General features: G+C 47.4%; 7 protein-coding genes across 7 annotated transcripts; 4 read left to right on the top strand and 3 right to left on the bottom strand.

Annotated features, from left to right (window-relative positions):
• Positions 1–576: 576 nt before the first annotated feature.
• Positions 577–2,006, bottom strand: Asppvi_005889 (uncharacterized protein; the record flags this gene model as incomplete). Its single annotated transcript, XM_043301801.1, has 4 exons — positions 577–795; positions 863–1,171; positions 1,223–1,760; positions 1,813–2,006. 4 exons carry the CDS (start codon positions 2,004–2,006, stop codon positions 577–579), a joined length of 1,260 nt encoding a protein of 419 aa, XP_043157736.1.
• Positions 2,007–4,362: 2,356 nt separating this feature from the next.
• Positions 4,363–6,455, top strand: Asppvi_005888 (uncharacterized protein; the record flags this gene model as incomplete). Its single annotated transcript, XM_043301800.1, has 6 exons — positions 4,363–4,397; positions 4,513–4,744; positions 5,315–5,415; positions 5,485–5,902; positions 5,951–6,104; positions 6,190–6,455. The coding sequence occupies 6 exons, from the start codon at positions 4,363–4,365 to the stop codon at positions 6,453–6,455; spliced, it is 1,206 nt and encodes a 401-aa protein (XP_043157735.1).
• Positions 6,456–8,118: 1,663 nt separating this feature from the next.
• Asppvi_005887 (ankyrin repeat and protein kinase domain-containing protein) lies at positions 8,119–10,533 on the top strand (the record flags this gene model as incomplete). Its single annotated transcript, XM_043301799.1, has 2 exons — positions 8,119–8,700; positions 8,758–10,533. The coding sequence occupies 2 exons, from the start codon at positions 8,119–8,121 to the stop codon at positions 10,531–10,533; spliced, it is 2,358 nt and encodes a 785-aa protein (XP_043157734.1).
• Positions 10,534–12,474: 1,941 nt separating this feature from the next.
• Positions 12,475–14,693, top strand: Asppvi_005886 (uncharacterized protein; the record flags this gene model as incomplete). Its single annotated transcript, XM_043301798.1, has 6 exons — positions 12,475–12,605; positions 12,659–12,875; positions 12,929–13,237; positions 13,286–13,763; positions 13,818–14,460; positions 14,552–14,693. The coding sequence occupies 6 exons, from the start codon at positions 12,475–12,477 to the stop codon at positions 14,691–14,693; spliced, it is 1,920 nt and encodes a 639-aa protein (XP_043157733.1).
• Positions 14,694–14,764: 71 nt separating this feature from the next.
• Positions 14,765–15,200, bottom strand: Asppvi_005885 (uncharacterized protein; the record flags this gene model as incomplete). The annotated part of the gene is made up of 2 exons (XM_043301797.1): positions 14,765–14,893; positions 15,051–15,200. The coding sequence occupies 2 exons, from the start codon at positions 15,198–15,200 to the stop codon at positions 14,765–14,767; spliced, it is 279 nt and encodes a 92-aa protein (XP_043157732.1).
• Positions 15,201–17,929: 2,729 nt separating this feature from the next.
• Positions 17,930–20,223, top strand: Asppvi_005884 (uncharacterized protein; the record flags this gene model as incomplete). The annotated part of the gene is made up of 5 exons (XM_043301796.1): positions 17,930–18,997; positions 19,072–19,443; positions 19,494–19,589; positions 19,647–20,096; positions 20,155–20,223. The coding sequence occupies 5 exons, from the start codon at positions 17,930–17,932 to the stop codon at positions 20,221–20,223; spliced, it is 2,055 nt and encodes a 684-aa protein (XP_043157731.1).
• Positions 20,224–22,160: 1,937 nt separating this feature from the next.
• On the bottom strand, positions 22,161–22,501 carry Asppvi_005883 (uncharacterized protein; the record flags this gene model as incomplete). Its single annotated transcript, XM_043301795.1, has 2 exons — positions 22,161–22,438; positions 22,489–22,501. The coding sequence occupies 2 exons, from the start codon at positions 22,499–22,501 to the stop codon at positions 22,161–22,163; spliced, it is 291 nt and encodes a 96-aa protein (XP_043157730.1).
• Positions 22,502–23,745: the final 1,244 nt, after the last annotated feature.

Below are 23,745 nucleotides of genomic sequence, written 5' to 3'. Positions count from 1 at the left end.
TAAATAATATCCCATAATATTATCCTGGCTTCTTATAGGGCTCATTTTTTCCTTTTCCCCCTCCCTCTATTTGTTCCCTACCCTAAATTTTTCCCTTTCTGCTAAGGACTGAAGGGCCTCTGGGTGCTAAGATATTTACTGATCCAACCTATATTGATATTTGAACATATATAATCCAGTTATGTATCGCTACAGGATACAATATCATCAAATCATGTCGAAAGATAAAAGAGAAAAGGACAGAGACAAGGCAGTCTAGTCTTTCACCGTACGCAGCAATCAAAGCGAGATAACAATCAGTGTAGGAATCTAAGGAAAGGCAAAACGCCACTATAGACAACCCATGGCCTTTATACGTCTCTTATCCTTCTAATCAAACCAAGTCTGCCCCCCGATTTCTATCCCGCAAACGCTGCCGCCGCCGAGTAAGCCAATACCAGGACCCGACAGTTAATATTGTCAGTGGGCCGGCGAGGACAACAAAAATCCAGAATTGATGCGATATCTGGAAATCGCCACCGGAGCCGTAGTCAAAGAGGTTCATCCCAAGGAGTGACTGCCTAAAAAGTCAGGATATCATAACGGATGAATGCAGATAATCTGGTAGGTTTGGGCACCCACGGAGACAAAGCTGGCTGGCAGGTATATCAATGTCACCAGCGTCACGATTCGAACAGTGGCATTTTCATCCAGAGACTTGTTGGTGAGCTTTACCAGCTTGTTATTGAGATCGAGCATTTTGTTGTTGATGTCTATAGTCACAGCTTGGTTTTCCACCGTTAAGGCAACTGCCAGCTGTATCAATTAAGATTAGGGAATCGAGGACGACATTATATATCAGCGGAATTTTTGGGTAGCTCACCAGATCCGATATGCCCCGAACCTTTCGTTCTAGCACGTTAACACTTTCAAGATGTCCTTCAAGGGATGTTATATAATACGTTAGTTCACTGGCCACAGATTGGAATTCATCATCGCTCGAGAATCTCTTCGAGTGGAAGAATGAATTAATCTGCTCTAACCGGTGCAGTGTTGTCAAAGCGACACCAACCCGAGAAGCGACTGGAACTAGCCTATCGCCCAGGTACTGCTGTTTGAGAAGGTAAACAAGCCCATCCTTATGATCCCCTGTCCGCGGTTTTGAGAGATCCAGAGTAAGTGCGATATCCACCTGGCAGCGAATTAAATTGAAAGTCATGATCTGGGCTTATATGAAACGCACAGTCTTTTCGATCTCGTCGCCCAGATTTCGAATGCACCAGCGCCAACCGCCCAGGTAAGTGGACAGAACTAGCAGATGAATGGAAGACCACTCTGCAAGAAGAGCGGCAGGGCTTGTTGATAGTGTCTGCTCGATTTGTCGCTGGAGCTTCGATTGAGGGCTTGCATGAAGCAAGATCCAGAGATTCCCCGACTTCAACGGGTCGTATCGATGGAAGACACAGACTTGGCGGATCCTCCAGGAGACTGTTTCTCTTCCCTTGCTGTCATCTTCTGCATAGGTGAAGAGATATTGCATATCTGCAAAGTTAGCGCGGGATACATACCCCAGCCGAACCAAAGGGGGAATACCGTATGCGCCATTGTCTCCCTGTTTCACGCTCATGCCCCCATGACCAGCATCAGAGCTCCGTGGCTTGTCGCCGAATGAAACAACTAGGTCGAAGAAAGAGGAATCAATGTTGTACAGGCTCATGAGCTTGCGCATGGCCTGTTCGGTGATGCCTAAAGGTCGCAGAGAATTTTGACAGCATATTGACCTGGGAAACGTCAAATTGGTGTGCGATCGGAAACGAGTGAAAGGAAATATACACTATGCGGGCTTCTGGCTTCGGGGTAGTTGCTATATGAGTCTCGAATATTTCGCTGTTGGTAAACGAATACACGGTCTCCTTGGGTGTGGTTTCGAAAACATATATATTAGACTCCTCCGGCTGAGAAGCAAGAGCTGGATAGCGGAGATGAGGTCGAATCGATGCATAGTAGTCGGATGCGAGACATGCCATATTTTGTTCAGAGACTATCGGAGGCGAAGAGTGATTATCAGCGCACGTCACACGGTTCAGTTTGATAGGAACTGCCTTTGAGAAAGAGACCTATTGCTTTGCCGTCAAGTTGAATAATCCCAGAAATCGTCGGGGACTGACGTTAATTATACCTTATTCCCCTTGTTCGATCACACACGATGAATTGGCAACGGGGCTCATAAGGCATTGTAAAAGGCAGATCTGGAAACTCACTTAGCGCCCGTGAATGGGCATCCGCCATAGTGGCGCAGTTGGAAAATGCAACGGTATATACACGAGCTCGCAGACTCTGCAGTGACTAGATCCTTAAACGAAGTTTCATCTACGAGGGAAACAGGTGTATATGCAGCCTACTGCTACCAAATCAAGTACGCGTCATCCAACCCTTCACCCTGGTCTAATCGCGAAGGTCACTACATTACTCGGGTGTCAGTAGGTACAGAGTTGCATCCAATAAGACGCAGAGAGCGCTTACGCGATCTCATTCTGTGGCGAGGGCAGGTCGCGGATCAGCAATTCTCGCCCAAGGCAGGCATCACGACAGTTAAGAGGAATATGTAGCTTACCGGAGTTACTTTTCTGGGGGCGTCAAAACAGTATCGACCATTGATGTGCTTTTGATACAGGGCGTGAGCAAGACAGCGGAGCTCAGGGTGGCAGTGCTGGGTTGATCTTATTACCTGGACTTTGATGGGATACCCGAATAACAAGTACAGGCGGGCCTCAAGCTTTTCCTGTCKGATGTAGCTTGTTTCATCCTCGCTGATAATATTCTGGATTGTTTGGCTCATGATGAAGGATGTTAGAAACAGGATCAGAGGCGATAAGTCGGTCGAAGGATCTAGTTTTTTGGGAAAGAGTAAAGTCTGATATGTGGGTTGCGGGACCGATGACGAGAGTCCTGTAGTTTTCTATCCACCGCGGGAAGAGCCGCCTGCGTTCCAACAAGGCTGGCACAAAAAGGAGGGCCGGAAGGGGCGGTTATAGCAGAGTGAGTCCGACTGAACGGTTGAACATACAGACAAGGTTCGACGGACTCTGCTGCGGGCAAGATCTAAAACGCTTGGCAGTGTACGTGTCACCTTGGGAAATTAAGAACCAAGGATCAGTGCATGATTTAATCCCCGCTTGATTGATGAGGCATGAACCTGTCAGCTTCATCACTACTTCGTATTTCCCCTCTTTTGGCGTCATTCCGAGGAGAAACGGGAAAGCGAAGGAATAAGGGCCCTACATTGCATGAACACATTGTCAAACAGGTGTAAGGCAACCAAAAGGCGGCCTATTGCTTCGCGACGAGCATCATTCCATGTCAACTGACCCAAGCAACAGGGGGGTATTCCAACCAATGATATATCGCAGAAGCTGCGCCGCTGGATAGGCTGAGAGCGTGAGAGGGCATATGGACTAAGGGGTGTAGTATCCCATATTCATGCGGCTGATATCACAACCTCGACTGTCCCCAGGTTCCAGAGTGCAGAGAAGAAGAAGAAAACATCCATTGCTTCTTTCAGTTGATTTTTCAGACTCATTTGAGATCCACCATCAAGTGAGGGACGGGTTCATCAACATTGACTAGGCCGTGATGTCTCATTGAACGTAAGTTCCTAACCTCAAAAGATCCCGTGTGGCGTATTTTGTTTACCTAGTGAATATTGCTAAATGCGGATATGATCCACCACTCACAGTTAACAAAATAGCATGGATCATCTGGCTCTCGCCCGGGCAGCCCAGCGTATCATAAACTCGGCCGTCTATCATGTTCGCAAAAATGCTGTTTGATTTAACATATCTGACCGATTCAGATAACATCTGAATCTAAGGTAAGGATGCAAGGACATTCCGCGTGCGACCATTGAACCAACTGTTGTCGAAAAGACTACGTCAATGACTGCTCAAGATCAAAAGCGGGTAACCTCCACATCTATAGATGTTATGCACTGCAAAGCCAATCCGGTACTACTTCCAACCCTTGTCGAATTAATCAATAATACGAAGATGTTTCAAGCTGAGCGGAGCATGCGATGGCCCTGAACCAAATTTGCTATCTCCTCCGTGGGTGAATGGGCCCTTTTTCAGCCTCATTACTCTGTCTACGGGTGTAGGCGACTTTTATGGTAGCCTATTCCAGGGACTATGCGGGTTGCGATGGAGTGCTGCTCTCCTTTGTGTAGCCAAGTATTCGGTCCCTCCCATCAATTTGCATGAACGAAGTATAGAATACTTCACGAGTGTTAAAACCTTGTTGCTGTCAAATTATAGTTGCATTAAAACTAGCTTATTCCCTCCTTGCATCCATAAAACATCCGTCATTGCACGTTTGTCTTTTGTAGGCATGACTGGAACAACTGGGGTCTACGTGGAGCGACGGTAAATGTCCTTTCCTTTCTCATTTGGACTGGACTCAGCATTCAGCTTTTCTATAATACTTTAAATATCCTCAAGTACCATGCTTCTGTATTATGCTAACCACCACCATATCTAGCAATCCCAATCCGTTGAGGGAGCGGACACCCGGCGAGCTTAAAGAAGACGTCCGCAGATTTCACCGCGACCACAAACTTGGGCCGGTGGTCGATCTTGAGGTCCTTATTAAGGGGGCACTCATAGCACAGGACGCGACGAATATAGAGACCTGTGACCTTACTGCCCCCGAAAAGCTCGCCATACAATCCGAGGCGCAGTCGGGATTCTTTCAGCAGACGAAGGAGCTGAAGGTAACCATTCTCACAACTGCATGCGCAGCTGTCATCCAGTAAGAGTGCCAACTGGTATTTTATCCCCTGGTATGTACACACTAACTCCGCGGCAAGAGGGTGGCAACAGTCAACCATCAATGCAAGTTCGCGTGGCTGGCAGTGCCTGCTACTTCTCAAATCGGAGAAAACAGATGCCACTGTCTCCCTACGTGAAATGTATATTACTTGCTTGATTGACGCAGCGCCATGGATATCAGGAAGTATTATGTGAGTCAGATTCCGGAGCTGTATGTCCTGTATGGACTAACAAAACATACAGCGGAACATGGCTCAGTGATCCCCTACAGGAGTCCAGATTTGGCCGCCGGCCTGCACTTTTTATATCGGCGTTATTCTGTGCCGCCTCTGTACTTGGTATGTCAATTCGGCGAAAGCTAATAAAAAAAGTGGCACACTAATCTAAATCTATAGGGACCGCACGATGTACTAACTGGGGGGAGATCCTGGCGTGTCGCCTAATACTTGGAATCGGGGTACGATACATATACGACATCATTGTGACGCGGAATAACAAATGGCTCTCTCTAGATTGGCGCAAAAGCTTCTATTGCTCCTGTGTTCGCAGCGGAGGCAGCAGCCGATCACCTGCGAGGCCGGCTGCTGATGATGTGGCAACTATTCGACTCGTTGTAAGTACAAATCCCATAAATACCAGGCCCTTTGCCGTTTGTCTGCCCATCTACTAAACTATCTGCTAGTGGGATTTCTGTGGGGTTCGCATGCTACTGGATAGTTGGACGCAGCTGGAGAGGGCTTTTAGGGAGTGCCGCAGTCCCGGCACTAATCCTCCTCGTCCTGGTCTTTCTGTGCCCAGAGTCCCCACGTTTTCTAATTCGAAAGGGCGCCTACGCAGATGCATTTAGCAGTCTCCGTCAATTGCGAGGGTCTGACATTCAAGCGGCCAGAGACCTATATTACATCCATAGCCAACTGCAAATAGAAACTGAGTTGTTCGAGGGTAAACGGCCAGAGCAATGGTGGAGAACAGATTTGTACCAGCAAAAGGTCAAGACCCAGACCTTCTTCCAGAGAGTAGGGGCTCTCTTTACTGTCCCACGCAACCGCCGAGCCTGTGTCGCGGCGTTCCTGGTGATGGCGTCCCAGCAGCTTTGTGGCGTGAGTGTTCTGTAGCATATCTATGATCGACTCTAACCTCGGTTACAGATCAACGTCCTTTCCTTTTATTCCTCGGCCCTGTTTCGCTATGTCGCCTCCAACCCCGGTGATGGTAATTCACATTCACGCAGAGCCTCGGATGTGGCCGATATTGTTGACTGTCGAGATCCAATGGACGACACTGTTGCTTGGCTCAACTTCGGTAAGTGATAATATTCCGACACATAACCAGGCGGACTGATGCCAGCCAGGCTTCGGGCTGGCCAATTTTCTATTTACAATCCCAGCCTACAAATTTATCGATTGGAGGGGCCGTCGGGTTCTTTTGTTAATCTCTCTCGGCGGAATGTTCTTCACCCTTCTGGCGACCAGTGGCTTTTTCCGTATCATTAGGCCCCAGGAGGCTCAGAAGGGCCTGGTTGCTGGCTTTACGGTTGTTATCTTCACATTCTTCTATGGGATTGGTGCTGGACCCGTCCCATTCACCTTCAGTGCCGAAGTGTTTCCCCTGGCTTTTCGAGGTAAGCACATGGCTGCTCAATCGGACCGATGATGCAAGTTCCTGATATTGAAATCTGTAGAGGTTGGTATGAGCTTCAGTGTCATGGTGAATTTCCTTGGTATGAGTCTCTTGATCCTCTTCGTGCCACGGTTGACGACTATTTTTTCCCCGAACGACCCCAATGCTCGAATAGCCCGTCTCTTCGGCGAGTCAAACCTGCTGTTCCTCTTCAGGTACGACCCCCTTTTGTCGGCCATGATCAACAGAAATGTTCTTACCAACCTGTATAGCGGCCTCAATGCACTCGCCTTTGTCCTCGTGTTTTTCCTGGTCCCAAKTGGCACCGCGCAAATTAGCCTGGAAGAGATGAATTCTATTTGTATGAATTGCTCTTGTCTCCCATTTTCTTGTATATGTACTGATGAAGGTGACAGTCAATACGAAGACCTCTGTACATGCATTTGAGCATCTCCCTGCCGCTGTGAAGAGAAGATGCCGTCCATCAAACCGCCAAGAAAGAGGACAAGACAGAGAAGAGGAAGATGAAGAGACGGAGATCTCATTGGACAGAATAGAGAGTTCTCTTTGAATAAGGGGGCGTTCATTTTGGTGCAACTGGGATGTGACATAACTGTATTTCTTTTCTTTCTATGGTATAACATTGGTGGAGGGTTCGTGTCAATGGCTGTGCCGAGCTCCGGATGGATGACCAGATATGTTTGATAACGGAATTTTGTAAGCGACCGCGGGCCGTGCCATGTAGGCCAGTGGGCCACCTCGGCATCTCCACCACAGCACCTATTAGAAACTTCGTAATAAAATATACAGCTTATGATAGGTACGGTACTGTCTAATATTCATGTGAGCTTTTAATAATTACTGATATGTCAAGTAATATAAATTACAGAGCTTATTTTTATTCTCTGAATAAGTTCAAGGTTATACACGACAAGTAATCCTAAAAATTTCTAAAAAATAATTCCTGAACCATTTATACTTAGTTATATTATATATCTCACTTATACTTTACAATATCTATCTTTGCGTGGGATATCGAAGTCTTAAGGGTCCTCTTCTATGGAATACTGAGATGGTCCGCTCGCTTACCGATTATGTTAAATTAATAAATACAGAATCTTCTTGTTGAGTCAGGATAGGTTGATACGGGTTTTCTTCTTGTCCCGGTTATCCGTAATGTACTTCTACTCGATGGTTTTCTTTTGAGCGTCTCATGTCAAATAGTTCCCTCGAATCCTACCTTGTTGACCCCATACTACTGATTCTTTTGGATATGATTGACCAGGGCAAAATTTGAGTCAGCCAGCTCGGACTAGTAGTCAACAGTAGAACATTATCCGTCCATGTACGCGCCGGGGGAGGTTTTAGTGTCTATTAGTTCCGTTACTCTCCCCATGGGGCGAACGGACACTTCAGTGGGGTAGTGGCTGATGAGCTGCCTACGTAAACTTCTTCTCAATGCTCTTCTTTCCTTCAGCTTCCTTCCTGGTTCCCTTCCAGGCATCATCACCGTCGAGAAACCTCTAACTGGAGCGCACCCACCCCCCCGAGCACCCCATGGACTACGACGCTAATCGGTATCGTACGTATATATGATCACTGCTGTCTCATCTGCTGTTTCTGTGCTGGCTCTGATTCACCAAGTCGACTTGTATTTCCGCCCCATCATCTAGTGACTCTCCAACTCCGTGGGAAAATGGAATATATGTTTCGACGTCGCCGACCTGGGAGACTACGAGAACAGCTTTTAACAGAACTGTGTACCGCGATTGACGCTGGGGCAGGGCGATTCGCGCCCCGCAACCGCCTCGCGAGGATTTGGACCCCGAACGTACTCGAGGAATTCGCCTTCCACGAGAGTTTGCATCTCCCCTCGTCGTCGTTCGTCGAAGACATCCGCAGAGATTTCTTACAGACAATTTCTATCCTGATCTATGTGAACTGGGATGACTGGTCGCACTTTAACGAGATCTTCTTCTCGCATCGGGGCGCTGATCGAAAATTGGATCGCACGGATCGTCACATCCCGAAATATGACCTACAGAGCCTGACAACTGACAATTTCCTAGGCCCCGGGGCCGGATCTCGGTTCTATGATAACCGATATATTTTCTGCCCGATTGATATTGTGAAAGGCAGTTATTTGGAGCGGGAGGATGGCTGGAGGTTACCGTTTCTGGCGGGCAGATCCGAAGCCTGCGGAAGTGGAGGGTTTGGAAAAGTCACCAAAGAGGTAATCGCTGCCAGGCATTACCAATCTGGGGAGATACTTCACTCGGTACGAGCCTCGTGGATATGTCAATGATCGTCCAGCTAACTGCATTGCCCCATTTAGACCGAGAAAAGTATTGCTCGCAAACTGTTCAAGTCCAAACCAGACTACGAGCGAGAGCTTTTCAACCTCCGAGCGCTTCGTGCATGCGACAATCACAATGAACGCATCGTCCTCCCTCTCGCAACTGTTATCATTGGGAGCCAGTTTAACATTTTATTTCCCTTGGCGAAAATGGACCTCGACAAATTCCTGAGTGGGGCACTGCTGCCACCAGCCAAGTGCGATATGAGCGAGCTGCTCGAAGAATTGATGAGTCTGGCCGGTGCGCTGGCTCACCTGCATACAGGGCTCGGCTATAACATCCACGGCTGCCACACGGATTTGAAGCCCGCCAATATCCTTGTGTATATGAAACATGACACATCCAGACAGCCTCAGATTGGGAAATGGATGATCACTGACTTCGGGCTCTCCATCATTAGCCGCGTAGAGCGCCGGGGTAGCGGAGATGGTCTTCCCATGGAGTCCGTCACCGAGACGATGACGCAGCTCCAGCGGATGCGCGGTACTTATCAGGCACCAGAGGTTTGCCATGGTCTTGGAATCAGTCGAAGCAGCGATATATGGTCATTTGGCTGTATCTTGGTCAGGGTTCTTGCCTTTAAGCTGGACGGGGTACAGGGACTTCAAAGATTAGATGAACTCCGACGGAAGGACGATGATGGGATTACAGATTATGCAGGTCGCCATGATTATTTCAACAGAGGGGATCCCGCAGTGCTGAATCCTCACATCGCCAACTGGATTAGGGATCTACCAAAGCACCATCTGAACTACAGTGACGAGTTTCTGAATGGTTGTGCTAACATGCTATTGCGTACTTTGAGCATTAACAAGAACGATCGGCCAGAGGCGAGTGTAGTCCAACAACTCCTGGGAGAACTCAGATCGGTCCTTCATACATCCCTGCATACACCTCTTCAGTCGATCTCCTCGATGGACTCGAATTCGGAATATCCTTCCGCAGGCCCGCCTTCGTCTCGATCGCCCAGTTCATCCGTGTCCGATCCGACGTCCCTGTACAGCCTCGGTCTCGCTGTTCTGACGAATGCTTTGGTTGTTGCGATAGAAAACTGCGATCTGGCGGGCATTGAGAGATGTTTAAGTCAGAATGTGGACATCGAAAAGCCCGACAGCCAAGGGAATATCCCTTTAGGAATTGCCGCCCGTCTGGGAAATGCGCCAGTCGTTCGGCGTCTGCTGGAAGCGAACGCCAGGGTCGATGCAAGGTCCGCAGAGGGGGAAACACCACTGATGATAGCAACACGCAACGGTCACAAGGACATCTCCAAGCTGCTTTTGGAGCAAGGAGCGGATTGCCGGGCTTACTCCGATGACGGATTGACGTGTCTTCATTACGCAACCTGGTCTGCCGCCAGCGCGGAACTTATCCGACTGTTGATTCCATCGTTTCAGACATCGTTTCAGACCGTTGACGTTCCGATGAAAGGGTTCAACGAGGAAATGCCCCTGATGACTCTGGTCAAGAACTTTGTGGACAATGACTCTTGGGAGGATAAGTTTAGGGCCTTGGTTGGCGCCGGGGCAAATGTCAACCAGGCGGATAAATTTGGAAGATCACCGCTGGAATGTGCCGTGAGAGATGGCTCCCTCAGGGCCGTGAAACTACTTGTGGATCACAACGCAGTCGTGGTAGATTTATCCGGTATTCCTCAATCACCCGCTATAAGGGTACTCTTGAGAAACGCATCGACGCCGCATCGGTCAAGCGTTGATAGCAGTCGATCACGGCGTTCCAGCCTTTTACGGAGGTGATATTATTGCTTTTCTCCCTTCTTTTTTCACCTCTTTCGACTGGGTTGAATTATACCTTTTTAATTCTCTTTGGTTTTCTTCCATCTACTTTTTGTCTGGTTGCCAACGAATGCATTCAGTTATGACCTATCTTTCTTCCTCTTTTCCCCTTCGTGTATTGTGGCTTTTCCTGGCGTGATGGAGATGTGGTGAAGGAGTTGGCATCCGATACCCCTGGATGTTAGTTTATTCTCTAGAACTGTTAGATAGACCAAGTTTCTCGGCAATATAGAGGTGTGAAGTTGAATATGGTCTCTCCTGCGTGAGTGGACCACACTCCAGATAGCGTAGGACGGCAGGAACCGTTCATCCCACACTAGCTTACTTGCATTTCATGGGATTCCGGCGTCAATTTGAGTTCATCAAGTCCCATTAACAATTTCTAACTGCTTAAGCCTCATCAGTATGCAAGTAACAGCTTAGGGACCCAGAGCTCCTTGAGCACAATGAAACTTTCTTTATTAATTCTAGAATAATCGCTATTTTGCTAATTTTAGCCATGGCCTAATTAACATAAATTATAGCATAGAGTATGTTAACAAGTCCCCCTTAATGCTTATATTACAGATCTGAAGTATATTCCCAATTAGGGAGAGAACTTGTGCCTATAGTATGCTTTTGAAAACAGCAGCAGCACTAATATAAAGAAGCTCCTTTATATATTAGTTCCTGTAGTTGCTGTGTATTTCTGCCGCTATATCATTCTTATGGTTATTATAAGAGTCGTAGATGCCGCAGAACACAAGACATAGGAAACCATTCATCAGGCTAGTATCACTGTCGAACAACAACAACAGTTTGAAATTGTTGGCCGTCAGTTGACGTCTATGACATGCTTTAAAAAGCCCAGAGTGATTGTCGCTGTAAAAGCCCAATATCACATGCTGCTTGATGATATATCTTGATTTGAAGAAGTATTCAGGGCCAACAGCCAGTCCATCCAGTCACAGAGAAGGAGTTGGCTCTGCATAGAGCCGCCGTTGGCTTCAATCAAGCCGTGGCCAGCGTAGTGGAAGATAGTGCTCTAGAGTAGGTGTAGCGAGCTCACCATGTCACTACTTCATACTGGCTTGTCATAGATACTATAGATGCTTTTCCCGCTAATATGGGGACCGTCCGACTATTTTCTGTACAAAGACTTGTGGATGAATGGCACAACAATGTGCTGGAAGACAATTTTTAGGGATTTGGCTAATTGGTCTCAGTCCCTCTTCTCTTAACTCCGGTCCTCTTTCTAGCAGAGGTGTCTTCCAGCAAGATATTGTGGCATATGTTATACACATATCTTTATTTGTCTAACTCTGGGCAGAATTGACACAGAGAAATGAGCGCATCGCTGGCTGCAACCTTCCTGAGAAGAGAACAAATTTCCGCTCAGAAGGACAAATGCGGCTTATTCCTGTGAGTTCCGATGAAAGCAATGAAAGTGCTCTTTTGGCTTGTCAGCAGCTATCTCCCCATGCAAACAGTGTATTCCAGTGTAGCTGCTGGCACATAAACTTCAGTAGTGATCATACTATACCTGCCATCCCATCAACCATAACAACCACTCCAGGCGTTACATTGAAAGTTGGCGACTTTGGATCGACCAGCAACTACATCAAGATAAAAATAAGAGATAGATAAAAACATACAACAGCCTAAGTATGGTGGTGCTCACCAGGCGCTGCGTGAGCGGCTTGCCGCCCTATTCAGTCTTCCTTCAGGGCAATTCAGGCCCCTGTTCACCCACCCGAATACTATACACCCGAGCTAGTAGGAGGATGAGACCAAGAAGTAGCACCAAACCCCCTTCCCCGTAAGCGTAAAGATTTTGACCTCTAGGTGGTCGGTCTTCTCTCTTTAAACCAACATCACCTTTGAGCTATTACTGCTATTACTGCATACTGAGACGTGGACGATATGGCAGGACGAGGCGTATCAACTTTCGACCAGACAATTAATCTGGATGACCATGACAACTCCGAGTTAACTCGAGCGGTTCTCCCACGCACTGAAGGGAAGTACGATCGGGCTCTTTGCAGATTTGACAAGTTAGTTGTACGCGTCCTGCCAGAGCCAGAGACTAGAGACTGACAGATCGCAGATTCCTTGCTCTGCATCCAACAGCCGTGTCTCCGCCTGATATTAGATCCTACAAAGGGTTTCTGGAATTCGTGGCTAAAAATATGAAGGGGCGACTTGGAAGCAAGGGACCGCCGACAGTGGAAACCGTTGATGGGTTTCGTAGAGATTTTGAGGCTGGGCTACTTCTACGACGAGGCTACAATATGCCGGAAACCATCTCTACGACCGTCCGAGAGGTCAGCATATCCTTCTACCCGTGGCCATTGAACACAAATAACTGGGATTATAGTGGATAAAGCAAGGTCTGAAAGAAAAAGTAGGCCTTTGTGAGGAGGAGATGGACAAAGATGGCCTCTCACCAAATGATCTCACCATTCTCATGACTCAACTGTGGTGTCGAGATTTTAAAGAGTACAGGGGAACATGTCCCGATCGAACAAGAGTGCAGCTGAGTGCAGCGATTCTCATCTACTGTTTCACATCAGCGCGGTCCGGAGAAGTGCATGAGTCGACCGCTCGGCGGGACTTATCCAGGAAAGAGAAACACGAAGGGGAGGATGAGGATATCGGAGCGCACGCGATAGCAGCATGCTACAAGGTAATGTATGGGATACTGGTTGAATATATCATGCTAATGGTTGCGCAGCACTTTATCCTCACAATTGAATTGGTGGACGGTGTAAGAATGCTCGTTCTGACATACTCTCGAGTCTACGTGAAGGGATACTGGAAGAAGAAAAGGTGGGAGCTTCCGATCCATGCATTCTATGAGATCTATCGAGAGGAGCTCCCGCTTTTTTTCAACTTCCTCATGTTTTTTATTCCTATGGCTTCCGCTGACAGGGCCTTTCGTGACTATGAGTCAGCCCAGGAGATCCTCGACACGGTAGAATCTATAGCGTGCGGGCCTGAAGAAAAGGTTATCACAACTATCGAATTCAAGCCGGAGGTCTTGGATGTTCCAGTCTTTCGCCCTTACGACGAACAGGATATTAAACTCTCCACAGGGAGGTCTCGGGGAGCAGATGCTTTTGGGAAGGAGTTTGCGGAGCTAGGCCACAGGAGTGGATATACTCGTAATGTTACCGGTCGTGCTTGTCGGCGCTGGGCCTTGATGGAAGCAGGTAGGACGAATGTTATCTAGTGAGTGTCGATGTCTACTAACAATGCTGGTACAGATAAGAATCATTCCGTGACTGCAAGAATGAAATATGCTGGCCACATCCGTCAAGATACATTTGGCAGATCGTATGCACACCCGCTAAGCGAAGTTGATGGACCAGCAACATATCTTGGAGTTTCAACACGACATGAGCATATTCAAAATAGACGAAGCATGGGAATGTACCGCCATCCACAGCTGTGGCAATCCTTGCCAGCCAAAGCCGAATTCGAGTTCCAAGAGCGGAGCGACATAATTTCTCTCGACAACTCCATGCAACAACTCAGCAAACAACTATTAGGCTTGCAGAGCCCTGAGGAGAAGCGGCAGATTCAGCTACAACAACACCGCATCTATAATCAAAAGCAAAGTCTATATTCGGAAGAGCTTCGTCGGATACAAAAAGCTCAACCGAGACGGTCCACAACCCAAGTGGGTACCATCCACGAGCAGACGTTTTTTCATTATGTCAGAAGAGTAATGCCGGAGCGGGACAGGCTTGCTCAAATTCTACCCCTAAGTGGGACGCTGCGGAGCGATACTGGCCGTGAGGCCCTTAAGGCTCTAGAAGTCCTTTGCACGCGCGAAAGCTCTGTTGCGTACAGGTCTGGGATGAGACCCGTCAATGGAAAATGCGTCTGTGGAATGCCGATGCAAAGGTATGTGACCATTCACTGTGTTACGGCAAGTGCTTATAGAATCAGACTTCGGCCGCATCGTCAGTGGACGCATCTTTATAAATGCTATAAGCATCGGGTATCCCAAATGGGAGAAAACTGTCATGCAGAATATTGCTTCGAGTGCGACCTATGGATTCAAGGCGTCCAGGAATGGTCTTATCACTGTCAGCGTCATCTGGATAGGTCAGAGGACCTGCTTCGGTGCGATCTGATAATTTTCCGGAATGCTCCAGCGAAAGCCGCGTACTGCCCATTCTGTCTCGGCGATAAATCTTTGAAACCACTAAAAAGGATGGAACAATTCTTGGATCGACCAGCGTGGTTTGCGCACGTGGGTCTGCATCTCTCCCCCGAAGCGTTGGACGGTAAATTTCATTGCCGCCATCCCGCTTGTGCGCTGGAACTGGGCAGTCTGACCGAGTTAGAATATCATCTGAAAGATGTCCACTGCTACACTGCACCACGTGGCAAGAAGAGGGGTTGCGCAAAATGAATCTTTATGTCTTGGTTCTACAATTGATAGCTCTATGTTCGGAGTGTGCGGTAGTCATCCCTTTCCTGCCTTGTACCATGGATACAGGTGTTCCTTCCCGCAGGGCATCAAAAGTCGTCTTCCCATGCGACTCTCCTGGACGAGCTGCGTCCGAGTCGGTTTTGCACCGCTCCAAGAAGTTCAGCTCGTCCACGGTGGGTAGGATACCTGGAGCCTGTAATGACATGATGAGGAGACTGAGGTGGAATAGCCTTGCTATCTCGCCTGTTTCTCTGGTTAGGTACTAGCGGAATGATTGTCAGATGTCAAAAACATATTGCATATGGACTATACATTTTTTGTCAACGCACTGACACAAGTCAAATTTGCACACATTGCTGGCACTGAGGAATGAGCAACTATATCTAGTCGAATGTCCGACCTTCAGTAACAGGCGTAGTTTGTCTACGGTCGTTACAACAGGTCCCATTTTATTGTGTATTGAGTTATTTGATTATAGTGTGGATGTACTCCCTACCTCCGCTGACATTTAAGCCTAAGCTCTCAACAAACATCGCAGGACAAGTCCTGCATAGGTGGTGAGGATGCTGAGGATATTGCCCCAGGAGTTGTTGCAACTGGTCTTCGAGCAGGTATGAAAAGCATCCATGGCTATCTGCTAAAACTGATTGTCAAAGCTCTCAAAGCCGGACTTGTGGACGCTCTACAATGTCTCAAGTGAGTTGCGGAACTATGTCGCTACGTCACTCTTCAGCGAAACCGATTTGCGTCTCGAATCATTTCTCTAGTATGGATTAAACGGCAGAATGCTTCCAGCGAGGAGAATACTCCAGATTCTCAAAGATCGCTCATTTAACACCCGAGAGTTACTCATCATCCCGAATAACGAGATAATACGGCCTGATATATGGGAATTATGGACAAAATGCCCAGACTGACGCTCTGTTGGTAAGTAATAAGCACTTGTCCCTGGCAAATCAGTCTCTGGGTTTAGTCTTTTAAGGTGAACAGTATCTCAGGCGATGGGTTAGACTGGAATTGTGATGACCGCAGCGTTCAGAATCCGCCAGTCAGCGTCATGTCACAATTAGTTGAATTAAGCGAGCTTGGCAGTAATGTCAGTACTGGTTGGCAATCTTGTTCTCCATTTGGTGCGGTCTCTTGAAGTACGCAATTTATCGGATGGCTTGCTCAAGATCCCGGCCGCCAGGGCACTACAGGAGCTCAATGTCAGCTTCGATCCCCACGAATCACGGAAGCCTTGCGATATTCTGTTGAACCTTTCGCTATTGCCGCGACTCACTGTGCTTCGCATCTGCCACCCCGATTGTTTGCCTTTAGATCCATTGGGACTTATATAAAATTGATAGTGGTAGCACGCGCCGTATTCAAACATTTTGAGAGAGCGGCGAAAATTCGGGGTTCGGTGTATCCGCGGCTCGGTGGTTCATTACGTTACGTTAATGAAGGTAACTATTTTAGTTCGCTGGCCACAACATCTTTCTTAACTCGCTATAATGCTTTTTGACATCCTGGGATGCGGAAATGCAGACTCCGCTAGGACGTTGAGAGTTGGCAAGTCTTTGTAAAGGTCACCAAGAACACAGAGCAGCCTCTATTGTGGAGGCTGTCCTTCTGGCTTCAATTAATAGTGTCTCCCGCGGTTGATCATATATCCTTTGAAGCCATGTAAATGTCCTAAGGCTTTAACCCAGCTGAGGACCCTCGCAACTGAGGCATCTGTTAATCCTGCCTTCATCCTCGATTATCATTACATACTTTTGGCTCTGGTAAAACGGGCGCTGTATTGTCAATCCCCTCCTAAACTCCTAACGTAATCGGTCTACGAGCGGGCCATATAGGCCAGCGGGCCACCTCTGTATTCCATAGCAAAGGGCCCTTTTTAACTATATCTCACCCAAAGATGAATATTATAAAGAGTAGGTTAGGTATGTCGTATAACTAGGTATACATAGTTCAGAAATTATTTTTTAAGAAGTATGCTAAGCTATATGGCTTACTATTAAGCCCTTAATAGGTACTTTGGTCGAGATATTGAAGTCCAAAGAAGGGCCATTTTCCATGCCACATAGAGATGGCCCGCTGGCCTACATGGCCCACTCGTTTACCGATTACGTTATGTGTTATGGAACATCTACAGCCAGCATGGTATGGTTGGACGGGGTTTACGAGAAAGGCGGCGGCAGCCTGCAGGTTTACGTGAAGCGGTGAAGTCACGTGATCAAGGGTACTGATGCCAAGGAATGTTGTCATGGACCTTGACCAAACAGTCCATGATTGGACCTCACGATAACCTCAAGGTATGGACCGAAGGGGGAACTATATAAGGTCGATCATTTCCAGTGTACCTAGCGTTCTTGTTTGAGTTCTTCGCGTTCAATACAAGTTATTCACTTCAAGTTTCACTAGTCCGATTCGTCAGTTACTCTCTACTATTGGGCATACGTACTCAATAGCCTTGCTTCTATCTCTACTGTTATTGTTCTTGTGCTACCTTTGGATTGCCCTTGACCCCCGTGAGGTCATTGTATCACTGCATCGATATACTACCTGGTCGGTAGGCCTCACGCAAGTATAGGATATAGTCCAGGACTATACCACCTCGTTCTCAAAGTAGTTGACTAGCAGAGAACAGCAGAGACGGATCCCAGGGTGTGACAGTATGTAATATTCATTCGAGCAATTCCCAGATCCTCGATGGATAAACTTATTGGGATTTCCAGTAAACAAGCTTCGCTAGCAAGTGTGTGTGATTGGGCGGCGGACACGACTTCCGTTTTCACTGTGGTACACAACTAGCGGGTATCTTAGCGTCCCGATCCTGATGCTTCGCTTTGGCTAATCCACCATTGGGAGACTAGTGTTTCCCCTCAGCTTTAAATGCGGCCAATTTATCCCCTGCAGCTCCGAAATTGCGATCACCCATTGACCGCCATGACAATCAATCATTTATGTCCGCTATGCGGACGAAATCTGAGCATTACGCGTGAGAGTCACTATGCTGTTCAGGAGACGTTAGGTGCGGACAGGATCCGGACAGTCACCTTTGTACTACTCCCTCCTCTTACCGATGCCCGCCTGGCTGAGATGGTCAATGCACGTGCTAGGAGCCCGACCGAGGCGTTCATACATCCCGACTGCTGGCTGATTGCTGAGAGGACATTGAGCCGCMGCACGAGCATCGACGGAAAATACGTCAGTGTATTTCTCGAGCGCTTGATCCAATTGTTACCATTTCTGGCGAGGGTCCCTTTCCCATGTCCAACTGGCCGTCTGGATGAGGATATTTTCGTGCCACTAAAGAATTGGGAAAGAACAGAACCTCCGTCACCTTTCTCACGCTGTCCGACTGAGGTCATCCAGACTATATTTACCTTCCTCGAGCTAGATCAGGATGTTTCAAACCTCTGCGAATTTCTCCGGGCTAGAGGCCCGAGCCCTCGGCATTGCAGGGAAATTGGTCAGACATACGGACTCAAGGAAGATGCAGACGCGGAAATAACTGTTCCAATCCTCCTCCGGAATATCTTTCAGCAGCCGCCAGCCCGATTTCCCTTCACAGCGAACTATAGGGTCGTATCGGACAATGTACGCTTAATCTCCACTATCATCGAAAATCCTAACTCCACATCGCGTGTCACGCACAATGTACCTTACAGTGCAACACTCGTGACAGAGCGACCTTCATCCCGATATGCGATGCGAACCAACGACGTGAGGTATATAACATTCTGGTTCAACCGGCTCGGGCGGCATCAATTTCTATGTGGGATTGCACTCAACGGGACACTATTCGGCCACACGGGCCGTGTTCGTCACGCCGTACGAGTGGCCAGTTTGAGGGGACTTCACGTCGCTGTTGCCCGAGAAGATATTGTTGCCGTGCAAGTCAAAGATATAACAGGCTGGTTATCGCATTGGTACGGGCTACTGCCAGCAAAAGGGTCGTTCATCGTTCTCGAGTGCGATTCTTCCCAGAGTGAGTTCGTGGTCTCATACGATGTAAGCCTTTAGTTTTTCATGGATGACATAGGTTGCCGCTCAGTCAGAGCAACAGCGGACTAACATCGAGACAGAACGTGAAAGTGCTACAGCTTGCTTTCCAGAACGACATCAGAAATAGGAGCATTTATCCTACCGCATCTCCTGTGGACTTATCTCTGAGCTGGACCTACATGCACGATAAGCGCAGCTGTGGGTATTGCCTTTGCCCGTTATCGACATTCACACGAGGGTTTCGCGAGGTCACAGCCGTGAACGCATATGTCACTCCTCGCTTTGGTCCATTTGCTTTGACGGGCTTAGAGTTCATTTGTCGCGCTGAACGGCAAACTCTTGGCTTTGTAACCGACCCGTATATCAAGCTTTCCTTCCCCTTGTTGCGATCGGAGACTATTACGTCTCTGATTTTCGGTGCCGAGCCAATTAACGGGCATTTTGCCATAACCGTGAGCATCCCGTCCCCATACGACTGACGAACTGCTGATTGTGATGATAGTTCATTACAAACTTAAGACGCTCTGTGACATTTGGGAGTCCGTCTGCGGCATTACTATACTCGGCAGCCAATGTCGCTGGAATCGCCCTAGGAAAGGTAGGAAGAGCAGATTTTCCGTTGCTTTACTCCACATCTGTTGCTGATAACGGAAAGTGTTCGCCCGACCACCACCTATCTTTCTTTGGAGTGTTTCGAAGCCCTAAACGACCGCCCGTGACGCCTGTAGGCATGGACGCTCGCGTGCACCGGCAATATTGGGTCTGGAAAATGTACGGCAATCCTTGGCCAGAGATGGCTCTTTGCTCGGCCGCGCCTGTGACTGGAATTTCTCATATACGAGTTTATCATGACGGCGCTCGACAGTCAATCACAGGTCTTATGCTTTTTTACCGGAGCCGTCCCCCTTCTGTTCTTGGAGAACTCTGTGAATTCTATGCTGAGTATTCCCCGCGGTCAATCGAAACTATCCAAGGGTTCGCTTTTTCGTACAGTCGCAGCTTTGACTGGACCAGAATTCATCATCTTAAACTATTGATGGAGCAGACCTCAGTCACGTTTGGCAGTCCGATCCCAGGACAACCCGAGCGACTTTTCACCCGAAATGTGAGACTAAAATAATTAACCGAGAGTATTTTGTCATCGCTAATGGAAAGAAATCCAGGCCGAGATGTTCCTGAAATGGACTTTCTCGCATCGCATACGCCATATCGAGTTCTCATTAGCTGGATGACCATAGACGCTTCATATATCCTAGAATCGACGGGAAGTTTTCCTCTGTCAGCATCATACAGTCCTGGACTAGCTTAACTTCTTTCAAATCTATTCTTCGATCTCGTGTCTGTGTACATCCAGGGTAAGGGGGGAAGCATTGAGCACAATGCCTGATCTGGAGCCTGCTATGGGGTCGACCAGTGGTCTGCTGATCGACATATCCCTTCCTTTCGCTTCCTCCTCCACTATGATCTCCCACGTTCAGGGATTGTGGCTTCTTTGCATTAATGGGCTAATGGGATGAATGAGTGCCCTTTCGAAAATAGAAGGAATATGGTATCCACTTCGGGGTGGCCAGCAGCCATCATTCCCCCTTTCGGCCATTGGGCCTTAAATCTTTGTGTCAGCACCCTGCAGCCCTCCGGCCAGCGACCAAGTAGGAACATATACCTAATCCAGAAGAGATGTGTAGCAGCAATTAAACCCATGTTTTGCAGCTCTAGAAGTCCTGTAAATACTAGTCTTGTGCCTGATGTCAAGATCCGCGATAAATAGATCATTCAAGGATCAGAGTTATAATTTTTGTTCATATAATCCGCATGTACATATATAATAGTGCTACTTGTAACGGGCCGGTCGGGATTCAGTCAGACTGGCAATTGATTCTCCGGTCTTATCGATGTTTTTGAATCTACTCCTATTCTAGCCTAGTCCTGCAACCAGTCCTCCTATTTACATACAAGAAACACACTTATGTTCAGACGTCAATAACCTAGATAGATGCCATATCATAACATTGACGCAATGTGCGACTGCTTAGATTCTCGAAGGCTTGAAGATTATTGGCAAAGGTCATCTTGAAATGAACTTAGTAACCGCTTTCTCAAGTCATTCTCAGTGGACATACATATGCTTGCCCGTAGTACCCGCTCAGTCTACCTCGATAGTATGCACCGGCCTCACCAAGAGCAACCTGAATTTTCTGGCAGTCAACAGACTTGCGCTTCGCGAAATCGGAATGAATAACTGCGCTGGAGGCAAGGGTAGAAAGGAGAGAAAAAGAGATGACACTGGAGATTTGCATGTTGATGGCTTGAAGTTCTGAGCTTTGACAACATGAATTCAGGGCGACGGATGTTCTATTTATGCTTTCCAAGTGCGTACTATATCTCAATTTAGACATTCACGTTCATAATATGCTATTCTTCGTCATCACTGGTATGGTTGGGGCGAGAGCGAGGTGTCAAACGCTCCAAGTCCCTCCGGTATCAGTTGTGAACTTGCTGAAGTTTCTAGAAGGGCAGCTGCAAACCAGACAGACTTTGAGTGTCATCGTCATAATACTGTAAAAAAAAGAATGATAGGTTAATGCCATAGAGAGCTGAACCTGGCAGGTAAGGCTGCTCCTGATTTCTATGGCTTCTGATATCTAGTTATTACTCTCAATCGTTGACTGGCTTCTACGTGAGTCTAGGTAGGCAAATCAAGCTAGCAAGCCCTCCTGAAGGCTCGTAAAACTTTTCAAAGATAAACCGGTACGACGGTGCTCGATCCCATATTTAGGTAGACTATACAGGGAGGGCTGAAAGGTAGACAATTTAGCGGAGTGCCTGACATAGTATCGTTACGCGGTCGATGAAGCTGGTTTCGCCAAGATGTTGCTCCACATGCTATTGTATTAGAGGGACAGTGTATAAATGTGTTACGCCTCGCAATCGCTGATCCTATTGTATCAGTGAACTACAATCCCTGTAATGGTGCCATGACTGGGGCGGTCATTTTGCTATTTTGAGGACACGTAGCATACTGGTCACCTTTATCTTGCGTCTACGTAACTTATTTACAAGAGACCTCAAAGTCTTATGGCAGTCACTTTGTTAAATATTCAACTGAAACTAGGCCGTCGCCTCAGGTTGGTGTGAAGATCTAAGATCTGTCAAAGTTCAAACCGTTGTTCTAGCCGAAAAGGCTGCCACCGCTACGACGTGGTGCTGGTAGCGGTTGCTTGTGGCGATACTTCTTTAACTGTGTGTCTGTGATGCCTGGCCCATCTATGTCCCCCTTATTCTTGAAGACAAAAATCGCGCCCCCTCCATCTGTGTACTCGCAGGTCCAACCATCTCTTAAACGCCAATCTTCGTCGAACAATGCAGCGTCCAGGCTTGACCGCCTCGTATCCGGGGGCAAAAACGATTCCAGCTTAAATCGAGCACCGCGCTCCCGGTTAGGCCAAGCTGGAACTTCTGTAAGTATTTGAGATCAAAAGGATCATTTTCTTACCCACCTGGAAGTCCCATGGTGAAAGCACGGCTATTGAAAGCAGAGGTTGGGTTACGGGCCAGCTGGTCCGGCTGTTCAGAGTTTAAATAGAAAATATGCCCTGGTGTGCTCCGATATTCCATGGAACTTACTTTCGAATTTTTATGGTCAGATGTAACATAAAAAGCCACACAAAAGGATAGCTCCTGTTGTTACCCAGGACATCAAATTATGGAGACCTCATACGAACGCCAAGTCATCCATATCTACAAGAAGTCACGAATTTACGAATTTAATAGAGCACCTCCCTTTTTGCAAAATATTTAGCGTCCGTCATCATGTCAGGGAAGCGAATTTGAGCGTTGCCAACATACGCAATGTTTGGGAGACCCATTGAGCTCATATAAAGGTGGCTCCGCCTTTGGTCAACCAACAAAATATAAAGAAAATAAGGTCAGCTACTCAAGTTTCAGTATGGTAAGACAAGGAAGAGCTAAAATGGCCTTCAACTGTAAGTTTACTTCACCGCAAAACTCCCAACCTTTCGAGAAAAAATACTCAGGGAGAACACAGGGCTCAGAATGGCCTTCAGTAAGCTCAGAATTTTGAGAATTAAAAAGCCGACAGCAAAAGTCCAACTTGGAGAAAGGCCGGCCGCCGTGTGTACGCAAAAGCCAGGCGCAGAATTTACAGTTGGAGCAAGATTGGCCGCACTGAGTACACAAACGCCAGCTGACGATGACGATGACGATGACAATGATCACTTTTACGATTGTGACCCTTACGATGAGGACGGCGACTACAAAATAAAAGACTTACCACAAGTTGAAATGCAAAAGGAAGACTTTGGAAGGGCAATGAAGAAGACAGCGGCAACAACTACAGTACAAAGCGTTAAGCTCCAGAGTCTATCAAACGCATCTATAGAGAGGTCAAACCCCGTGTTTTGCAGCTCTTAGACGATCCCGAAAATACAGGTGCGCAACAGGAGATAACAAAAGCTAGGGAACTCATATCCAGATACTATCATAACCTCCAAGACCATGTCAAGCGTGAGAAACAGTTCGATATTATACTCACCCTTCTTGCACATGCTAGCAATATTTTTTATAAAAATGCATAAGATGGGAGATAGAGCTATGAAGCCATGGCATCAATCCTTGAGAAGACAGCTGATCACTTTGATTGGTCCAAGGATTAGCGTCTTCATGGGTGAGTTATCGGATTCATCACAACAAGAATGTTTTTAGATAATATTCTACCCTAAAAGGGTGCCACTAGC

The sequence above is a fragment of the Aspergillus pseudoviridinutans genome (genome assembly GCF_018340605.1).
Source record: "Aspergillus pseudoviridinutans IFM 55266 DNA, scaffold_4, whole genome shotgun sequence".
Taxonomy (NCBI): Eukaryota; Fungi; Ascomycota; class Eurotiomycetes; order Eurotiales; family Aspergillaceae; genus Aspergillus; species Aspergillus pseudoviridinutans.
This window is presented reverse-complemented; position numbering and strand designations above follow the sequence as displayed.